The sequence below is a fragment of the Arvicanthis niloticus genome, chromosome 6, assembly GCF_011762505.2.
Source record: "Arvicanthis niloticus isolate mArvNil1 chromosome 6, mArvNil1.pat.X, whole genome shotgun sequence".
Lineage (NCBI taxonomy): Eukaryota > Metazoa > Chordata > Mammalia > Rodentia > Muridae > Arvicanthis > Arvicanthis niloticus.
Genome location: NC_047663.1, coordinates 22,034,981 through 22,044,873, shown reverse-complemented (window position 1 = coordinate 22,044,873; position 9,893 = coordinate 22,034,981). Strand labels below are relative to the sequence as shown.

At 53.3% G+C, this 9,893-nt stretch overlaps 1 protein-coding gene across 4 annotated transcripts; it reads right to left on the bottom strand.

The window, feature by feature from the left end:
• Positions 1-840: 840 nt before the first annotated feature.
• Hap1 (huntingtin associated protein 1) lies at positions 841-9,436 on the bottom strand. Of its 4 annotated transcripts, none has more exons than XR_004607154.2 (13): positions 8,984-9,435; positions 7,976-8,052; positions 7,501-7,617; positions 7,203-7,384; positions 6,939-7,038; positions 6,794-6,860; positions 5,212-5,342; positions 4,854-4,916; positions 4,419-4,553; positions 4,208-4,299; positions 2,722-3,104; positions 2,158-2,370; positions 841-1,985 (listed from the first exon to the last, which is right to left on the bottom strand). XR_004607154.2 is itself a non-coding variant. In XM_034507667.2 (12 exons), the coding sequence occupies exons 1-12, from the start codon at positions 9,369-9,371 to the stop codon at positions 2,216-2,218; spliced, it is 1,893 nt and encodes a 630-aa protein (XP_034363558.1). In that variant the 5' UTR covers positions 9,372-9,436; the 3' UTR covers positions 2,070-2,215. The 4 variants fall into 4 exon arrangements, 2 of the variants coding, with proteins under 2 accessions (XP_034363558.1, XP_034363559.1); XR_004607153.2 differs by having other exon boundaries at positions 1,845-1,985; positions 4,419-4,556; positions 8,984-9,436; XM_034507667.2 differs by lacking the exon at positions 841-1,985 and having other exon boundaries at positions 2,070-2,370; positions 4,419-4,556; positions 8,984-9,436.
• Between the last annotated feature and the right edge of the window lie 457 nt (positions 9,437-9,893).

Genomic DNA, 9,893 nt, shown 5'->3' with positions numbered 1-9,893 from the left:
GAATGCAGAGTACTAGAAAAAAGACATCACAAGTATCATTTAGAGTTCTGGATTTACAAGCACAGCCTATGCCATTCTATACCATCTGTCCTCTGGTTACCTTTTTGTTTTTGTGTCTTTGTGGCAAAGTCTCATTGTATGGATCTGGCTGGCCTAGAACTTGTTATGGAGACCAGGCAGACCTCCACCTCAAGATCCTCCTGCCTCTGCCTCCCAAGTGGCGGGATTAAAGGCATTTACCTACCATACCCAACAAATAATTACACTTATTTATGTATACATATGTATACATATACAGGTGCATACACCCATCCATATGCTCAGAGGCCAGAGGAGGAATCTACGTGTCCTGATTTACAGTCTCTGCTTTATGCCTGTGAGACAGAGCCTCTCAGTAAACCTTGAACTAGGCTCCTAGCCCAAAAGCCCCAGCAAGCTTCCTGTTTCCACATTCCATGGTGCTGGGAATTCAAGTACTCAGGCTTACCCAGCAAGCACTCTTACCCACTGGACCATATCTCTGCTTGTCTTCTTTTGAGGTTGCTTTTTGCTTGAGATAATAAGATCTGGCTATAGAGACCAAACAGGCCTTGAACTCCGGATCACTGAACCTGTCTGAGTCTCTGTTTTACCACCTTCAAATGCATACATAGAATGTCACCTAACACCTCATAGTCATGGGTCATATGCATTTATACTTAATACAAAGTCATTGGCATGTCACCCAGTATCAATCAATCATCTCTCTGCAGCTCTGTCCCCAAACAGTACACACACACACACACACACACACACACACACACACACCACAATCCCTAAGGAACACAACTGAGACAGGGCAGGTATCTCACAAGTTCTTTATTTCCCACACTGTCACATACATCAATAGAAAGGCTGACGAGCTACAAGACTATAAAGCGCTGCAGAAGCAGGGCAGGCGCTGAGGCCATAGCTCTGTGCGAGCACAGATGTGGAGACCGGTAGAACTCTAGAAGGAAACTCACAGGTCACAGGCGACAGAGACAGCACTGGGCAGAGGGACACAACCCTCACTCAGATACACTTTACATTACACACAGTGATAGAAACAGAGAAAGGTAAAAAACATCAAAAAGGACCAGGTTCCAAAAGCCAACAAGGACTGGGGAAGTCCCTTTACATGAAAGGTTCAAGGGATAGAGAGGATTCCCCCCAGTAACTGCCTACCCTAGGGACATGCCCATTCATACCCATCTCAGAGCTGGGTCTAGTAGCCAGCCAATCTGCCCACAGGTTGCTTCCACTCCTGGGGCTCCAGGAGCCACAGCTTTGGCCCCAGTTTCAGAATGAGGGACCAGGGTTCTTTCAGCCTGTCCTACAAGAGGAGGCAGGTCTATGAGGACAGAGGAAAAACTTCTGGCAGACATGAGGGGAGTAATTTCAGAGGAAAGAAAGGAAGGCTGGTACTTGGCCAGGCAGTAAGTAGAAGGAGGGGTCTCAAGCTGTCCGTGAGGCTTCTTCAGGCTGCTGGGAAACAGCAAAGCCAGGAAGAGAAGGGGGTGGATGTGAACCAGGAGCCAGACCACATTCAAACCCAGTCATCCCTGTCAGGAGACGACAGAAAACCACCACTGGCCCTTACTCAGGTCTCCTGTGGTCAGCCACAGAAGTGCTGACTCAGCTCACAACCTGACTGATCTTACTGTGCTGCATCCAGTGATGTTCCACCCACTGGTGCCAAAAAAAAAAGGGGGGGGGGGAAGGGCATCAGCACGACACGAAGGAGGCTGCCAAAACTTCAGGTGGAGCACAGGAATGGGAGCAGGAGGTGTGGGCAGCAGTGAGACCAGGCCAGGGGTTCAGTACTCATAGACACCAGCTCAGATCTGCTCCTAGCTGTATGACCTTGGCCAAGTCATCTCAGATCTCTGAACTTCAGGTTCCTCTTCTAATAAATGGTGCACAATCACATCTACCCACCCACAGGGCCATGAAGACGAAAGGAGCTAACACAAAAAAAGATCAAATGCTAAATCATCTGATTTCACGGACTGCTCCTCATAGGGAGGGCCTAAAAGGCCTGCCCTCAGAGCACGTAACTCCCAAAAGCTGGGGTTTCTAGATAGGCAGAGGAGACCCTGAACCACCCCTACCACCCTGCAGGAGTCCCACACTCACCCGGGGCGGGGGATTGGTCCAACTGTGGCCCTTGCTGGAAGAGGCCTTTGTTCCAGGCCTAGGTGGCCCCAGAAGGCCCCTCTTCCTCCCTGGCACTGGAAGAATGACTGGCCCTGTCCTTCTCCAGCCTCTGAGAGTCCTGGGTTGGCACTCTGGGCTGCTGCTCCATGATCCCGCCCCCCATGTTTGTTTGCCGCTGCCGGGTTGGGGAGTCTTGGAGGTAGAGAAATTAAGGATGAAGGATAGGACAGAGATAGAAAGTTGAGGTACAGAGGGATGTATAGCCCAACCCTGATTCCCAGTTCAGCCCCCAAGGAAGAAGGTGGATGGACAGCAAATTTTGTATAAACAAACACTGAGGCAGCTGTTCTAGCCAAGGGGGACTAGAGGCAACTATGTAAATAGTATGCAAAGTCCATGCAAATCAGCACATTGAGTAGGACCAAGTTGAGGTAAGTGAGCGCTTGGGGGAGGGGGGGGGTCTCACCACTGTCACCTCTCATAGAGTTGATGACCGAAAGCTTGTCCCACTGGCAGGAGGGTGTCCTCTGCGGGCACACTCACCTTTCGGGGCCACCTTCTGCTTCTGCTGCCGCTTTGAATGGGCGTCCTGCCAGCTGGACAGTTGCTGGAGGACGGACTTCATGTCCAGGTGTGAAGGGCCCAGGCCACTGGCCTCCAGGGCAGAGACCACCACACTCATCCTTGTGGTCTCATCCACCTCCGGTTCCACCTCCTCCCAGGCCTCGGTCTCCTCAGATGCCTGCTCTGTCTCTTCTGCCAGCCCATCCTCAGCCGTCCCCACCTCTTCTATGGCCCCCAGCTCCTCCTCAGGAACCAGCTCCTCTGGAGCCTCAAAATCCTCGGGTGGCTTGAGATCTTGCGCCGGTGGGCGTGGCATCGCCCCCTGCTCCTTCTTTCGCTCCTCCCTGCACTGAGTGTCACATCTAGGCAAAGAGACGGTGAGGTCTTTCCACACATGCCACTCCACAGACCCAGACAGCACGTCCCCCGACCCCAGCTGTCCCAGCTAGGAGTGAGGGGAGAGAGAATCATCTTCAGGGTTTCCAAAACCCAGCCCATTCCCCCAGCATGAGGGTTATCAATACCAAAGAGGTTCCTTCTTCTCCACTTTCCACCCTCCAGTCAGAGAAGAGCAATTGGGATATTTCATCCCAAAGCCAGTTGTCATAGAAACAAATCCATTATAGTAAGGCTCAGATGGGTCAGATGACTTGCCCAAAGGACACAAAGGAGCCAAACTGGGACTGGGTCCCAGGTGTTCCTAACAGCTGGGCTGTTCACCTCTCAGATCAATCAGGTGAAGAAAAGAAAAGCCTTACACTCCATTAACATGGAGCAGGCGTAAACCAAATAGCCACCTAGGAGGCGAGATCTGAATGGAGAGGGCACAGCCATCCCCAAAACAGCGAGCAGACGAGCAGCCCCCAAGAACACAGATTTCTCAGAGTGTTCCAGTCACTGAACCAGCGACAAGTGGTTGTCCGGCTGCTGAAATGTGGAGACAGATGATGGGGAGCCCTTAGGTTACCCCAGGTTTGATGTCTCCCCCACAACCATCTTATTAAATCCTTAACAGAGAACAGAACCTTCGGTGTACTGAGGAAGCTCAAACTGCAAATTCCCTGGGGCATAAACATAATGAAAAGTCACAGGGAGCCAGGCATGGTGGCAGCAGTCCTGGGAAGGCAGAGGCAGGTAGATCTCTAAGTTCAAGGCCAGCCTGGTCTACAGAGTGAGTTCTAGGACAGCCAGGGTTATACAGAGAAACCCAGTCTCAAAAAAAGAAAGGAAGGAAGGAAAGAAGGAAGAAAAGAAAAAAAAAGTCTCAGGTAGAAATGACCAATCCCCATGCAGAGTCCACAGAGCTAGGCAGCATGAGTGAGGCAGGATAAGGAGGCAGGAAGGATGCCAGGGAAAGCAATGGAGGTCAGAACATTAGGGTCAACCATGCCTCACTCAGAGAAGGTAGTTGGCACTGTGGTGGACCAAAGTGAACCAGGCAAGCCCAAGGATCCCAGTTACGCACCTCTCCATGAAATACGCAGGATCAGTGATGAACTTCCTCAGAGATGTTCGGAGCTCCTCAGCCAGTGTCTCTGGGAAACTTGGAAGTGCATCCTACAGCAAAGAGGGGAGACATTCCACCCCCACACTCACAGAAAAAAATAATCTGAGGGCAGAAATCAGCCAAGCAGGGCTGAAACCCAGGGCACACCAAGGTAAAAGAGCGCCCTCACCAGAGGCACACTGTATCCATAGTGGGTGACAGAGCCTGTAGGCACTGGGGAGCGCTGACGATGGCTCTTCCGGTCCTCCTGGCGTTCACGAGGCCTGCTCCCATAATCCTGCATGTGGGAGCCAGCTCGCAGGCTCTGCTGGGATCAGAGACTCCAATCAGGTACTTCGCTTACTCTCGAAGAGGCACAAGCAAAGACCCCAGCTCCAGATCCAAACAGTGAGATTCTGGGTGACCCTGGACAAGCTCCGGGTCTCTACCCTATTCAGGCCTCAAATGAGCAAATATCTGCTGGGCCACTGGCCAGTCAGGGTTGGGGGTTCGGGGCAGGGCGGGTAGAAAGGCTCTGCTTCCAAGTTGTTTGTCTTCTTTGGAGAGCCAAGTAGTCCCCAGGGCCTGCATTCCAGATCTGGGCCAGGGAATCATGGAACCTCACCTCTGAGTGGATTCCCTTCTCTGAGGCCAGCAGCTGCTGCAGTTTCTCTGTCTGGGCCCCATACTGGAAGAAACCATGAAGTGTGAGACACCCCCCCCCCCAAGGCCTCCCACTCCTATACCTCCTGCCCCAACAGTCTTCCCATATCAGAGTCTCTGGGAGTCCCTTTAAAATAAAGTCACAAGGAATGGGAGTCATAAGGTATGGGTCATCGGCCTGGTTTGGGGAGTGTGTGGGATTCTCTCTGTGTGGACTTGGTTAAGGACATGGCTGGGCAGGATGAATAGCTCTCCGGTTATCTCTGCCAACTCTGATGCCTACACAGGGAAGGGCTTTTGGGGCTGGCAGAGCAGCTTACAGACTGACAACGCTGTTGAAGCTTGGTGATCTCGGCCTGCAGCTGAGTGATCTCCTTCTGCTGCCTCTCATAGCCTTCCAGCCTCAGCACCAGCACCTCCGACAGCTCTGCCATCTGCTGGCTGGCTTCAGCTACAGGACAAGCACATATCAGCCATGGCTCTGGGCCTTGGTCCCGCCACCCCTCAGGGCTCCCTCAGGACTTTGGCATTCTTCCCCTGAGTCTCCTTTTTCTTTCTTTTTCTTTTTTCTTTCTTTCTTTTTTTCTTCTTCTTTTTTTTGTTTTATTTTATTTTTTTGTTGTTTTGGGTTTTTTTATTTTTCGAGACAGGGTTTCTCTGTATAGCCCTGGCTGTCCTGGAACTCACTCTGCAGACCAGGCTGGCCTCGAACTCAGAGATCCACCTGCCTCTGCCTCCCAAGTGTTGGGATTAAAGGCGTGTGCCACCCATGTGCCACCACTGCCCCGCGGGTCTCCTTTTTCAAGAACCACTTATTGACACAGAGCAGGGGTGGGGAATGTCTTAGTAAGGCCTGACCACTGTCCATACTGAGCTCCAGTACAGTAAAAATAGAGGAACTCATAATCCCAAATAGTATGAGGGGCGAGGTGGAGGGAAAGGAAGGATCTCACAGGTGGAGCTCTGACTAACTCAGAGCTGCAAAGTCTGAGAGGGATTCTGGAAGGAGCCACTGGCTATGTAAGCCCCACCACATGCAGAGTATGGGCAGTGAGGGGGGTGAGGGCAGGACAGTGAGCAGGGACCAGATCACCGAGGTGGGGGAAGGGGTTGAAGTTATCCTTGGACCAATGGGAAGCCATTTTGGAATTTTTGTCACATTAGTGATGGAGCCACATTTGGTTTCAGAAAACCCACCCCGGCTGTAGGAAAAAGGACCTGAATGGGCAGAGACCCCATTACACTTTATGAGGCATCATGGGCTAGAGACACTAAGAGCTGTCTGCTATGGCTTGCAGGGGAAGGAAGGACAGAGATGAGCTTCGGAGAGAGCATAAGCTAAACACTATCCCTTTGAATCTGCATCTCAGCAGGTAGGCTGGAGGGACTGACCCAGGATGTGACTGTGAACTGCCCCAGCCCTAAATGACCAGGCTCTGACAGCTCCTCACTGTCATGTCGACCCTCCCAGCTTGTACTGTCCCAAACAATAGACAGACTTCAATGACCTTTATGGCTTCTGCAGCTTCTACACTTTGCACAAAGCACTTCCTCAGCTCTCCCTGCCCACCCCCTCTCTCCAGAGTCTCATATAGGTGGTCTTCAACACCTAACCCTCCTGTCCCTGACTCCTGAGTGCTGAAATTACAGGTGTGTGTCACCATGCTCAACAATGGTGCTTCTCCTGACCCTCATAAACCCGGAGAACATGAGGAGCAGGCTGTTGTTATCAGTCCTCATTCTAAAGATGGAGGTTCAGAGAAGCCAAGGAATTTGTCTGTGCTAATACAACTACAAGGTCCCAGAGCCAGGGCCTCAGCTCAGATCTCCAGGCTCCAAACCCTGAGTTCTTCCTATCATCTCTTGGGACAGCGCCCTATCCCGAATTACAGTGTCACGTACAAAACTGCTCCACACATTCCAGAATGAGCATCTGCTCTTCGTCTTCCAGGTTGTCAAGGTGGGAGGCCTGGAGGAAGGGAAAAAGGGAAGAGGTAAGGCTGTCACCATCCCCTGCACAAGGGCACGCCCTCCTCCCTGCCCTCACCTCCTCTCGCAGGTGGTCATTCTCTTCCTCCAGCAGCCTCAGCTTCTGCTGCAGGGCTTCCAGCTGTGGGCAGTGGTGCCCTGTCTCAGCCTTAGGGGGCCTGGCAAGGAGGCGACACGTGTCAAACTGTAAGGGGTGGAGGATCCCAGGCCCCAAGCTTCCCCAGCTGTGGGAATGTCTGCAAGCTAACTGCTCATGCCCATTTACAACTTAGTCACTGAGGCTCAGAGATCCAGGCACAAAGGCAGAACACAGAACACGTACGGCTTGGGGGCACCATAGGGATGGTCATGCTGCTGATCTTGATCCCTCTGCCCTTCTCCTTCCTCCTCTTCGCCCTCTTCCTCTTCTTCCTCCTCTTCCTCCTCCTCCTCATCATCATCAGAGTCCGAGTAGAGCTGAAGGAGGTCATCTCGAAGGTTCACCTGCTTCCGGAGATGTAAAATCTAGGGTAGGAGAGAGAAGCCACCACGGACAGGTGAGCACAGAGAGGCAGAACAGGTGCTAGTTTGGGGAGAAAACACACTGAACCCTCCCTCTTGGTCCCTAGGAACCCAGATACCTCCTCCCTGGCTGAGCCCAGCATGGTTTCCAGTTTATTGTTTTCCTCCATCAAGACACTGTTCTGTTTCACCAGGGACTGGCCGATTCGAGCGGCTGTGTTCAGGTCCCGTTCTTTCTGCAAAAGGAGAGCCAACCATTCCAATATTCCCCAGTTTGTGGGACCCCTCCCCCCCCCCAAAAAAAAAAAACCTGGAGAGAGAAACCAGAGCTAAGCCACAAGAAGAATGTTTCCCCAGCACCCAGTCGTCCAAGTACCAAACCAAAGGCTACTAACCAACTCTGGGGTCTGACTCAGTTTCTCATCATGAGAAAAAAAATAAGATCATCCCAGATTGGTCCTCTGAAATCTACTTGCCTTCCAGGAAAGGGGCCCTCAAGTTGGCCCCCAGGCAAGCAGAAAACAGACAAAAGCCTTAAGTCCTGTAGGGCAGAGTTAAAATGAGGACTGGTTGAGTGAGGGAGGCAATACCCACCTCTTCCAGCAAATACAGCATCACTTTGACATCATCTTCGGTGATCTTCTTCGTGGGTGGTGGATTAGGACACAGTGCTGCAGGAGAAACGGGGTGAGTGGGTCGGGGAAAGGAGCTGAGGCTGTCCACTGCCCACTACATCCGTCACAACAAAGGTTATGAGACTGTGCCGCTCCATCTGACCCTAACACCCTCTCCACAGCTCCGGATCTCCCCACTCCTGCTTTCTCAGGAGGGGCCTGGGTGCTGTAAGGGCAAAACCATCCTCCGGGCTCAGTAACTGGACTCTCAAGAGCCCTGGGTCTCTGGTCCCTCGAGATAAGAAGTCGGAGGAAATACTGGACTCTTCATGCCTGACCCAATAGGCATCTTAACCAGCTCACTGGAGCCTCCTCGATCATAAAAACAGATGCAGTCACCCATCCTAAACCTGTTGCATGTGACAGGAGGGCCAAGAGATTTCTTCAGCATCAGAAGCGGGGACCTGAGCCTAAAATTGCCCCCGCCCAGAAGAGGAGGGACAGAAGCCCAGTGCCCCGCCCACTCCTCCCGCTTCCTTCCAGCTTTGGGAAAGCGCGTTCCAGACTCCTGCGGCCAAGTAGTGGTCAAAGGCTCCCCCTACCTCCACCCACCCACGCTAACAGGTTCTGTGGGCTAGCGCAGGCTCAAAGCGCAGCCGACAGCTCACCCGCAGCCCCCGCCCCTATGCTGGCTCTGCGGTAGACGGGGAGGGGGCATTGAGAGTGCGCAGATCTGCCACAGCAACAGGCGCGAAGAGGGGTGCGGGAAGCGCGAGAGAGCACTGGACCTGACGCACCCACAATAATCGGGGAACCGAAAAGGGCGGGGAAAGATGGGGAGAGGAAAACCAAACAGGCTGCAGACTGTGGTCTCCCGGGGGTGGTGGAAAGGTGGAACTGAGAGCCACAGGGGGCGGGGCGCCTGAGTAGGTGGGCCCCCTCCTACCTGCACTAGTGCCCAGTGCAGGATCCCTGAGACTCAGTTTACCTTCCTGCAGCTCTCGAATAAACGCCGCGCGCTCAGGGCCGGACACGCCGGGCCTCCGGCCGATGTACGCGGCTGGTGTCTTCCAGATTCCCTCGGCCTTTCCAGTACCCAGGCCAGTGGCCCGGGGACCATAAGGCCCCTGGAATACGTAGCGGGTCCATGGTGCGTCCGAATCGCCAATGATCATGGACCGACAAAAGCTTCCTGTCTTGGTTCGAGATCCTGATTTCTGTCCCGACCGGGTTTTCTGCGCTGGAGCAGGTTTGGGCTCCGCCGAGGGCTCCGGAGCGGGACCCGCTGCAGGCTGGGTCATGGGGGTGCCTGCTGCTGGGTCCCCCGACCCGGTCTCGTCTCCCGCACTGCTCTGCACTTGCTCCTTCGGGCGCATCTTGACTCCGCAGTCCGCTGCCGCAGCCGAACCTTTATAACCTGCGCTCGGAGCGGGTTCCACAGGGTTGTACCACGCGTGGCGCTGGGGGTGACCGTTGATCAATTAGTGGTGCCGAGGACTCAGGATCGTGCAAGAAAGCAGCCAGCGGTGACGGAATAGGAAGTAAATAAAGGAAGAAGAAAGAAGGAGATGAACCAGTGCCTAGCTCATTCTGTGGGATCGAGTTCACGGTGATAGGTTTCTCGTCCCTTCCATCTTCTGAGAATGGTTCTGTCCAAAGCCGCGGATTCCTTGGACTTGAGTAGAGGGACCCGTAGCTTCTGCCTAGAAACAAGCCCCCCCCCCCCCCCCGCTTCACCCCCGCGCGCGCTCCCGCCACCCCAGCTTCCAGGGGCTTTTTCTGTTTTCCTACCCAACATTGAATACAGACCGAGGTGACCTGAGAATGGAGGCAGTACGCCTGTGTCTTCTCAGGTGGATTAAGCGAGAAATCCAAACTCTGATATGGCTTTCAACGTG

What these genes read in the sequence shown, in the direction of transcription:
- Hap1 (XM_034507667.2), bottom strand. Translation starts at nt 9,371, where the DNA reads ATGCGCCCGAAGGAGCAAGTGCAGAGCAGTGCGGGAGACGAGACCGGG. An exon ending in TATTCGAGAGCTGCAGGAAG is followed by an intron (nt 8,053 to 8,983) that starts GTAAACTGAGTC and finishes TTTCTCCTGCAG; the next exon opens with CACTGTGTCCTAATCCACCA. An exon ending in AGAAGGGAATCCACTCAGAG is followed by an intron (nt 4,557 to 4,853) that starts GTGAGGTTCCAT and finishes CTCTGATCCCAG; the next exon opens with CAGAGCCTGCGAGCTGGCTC.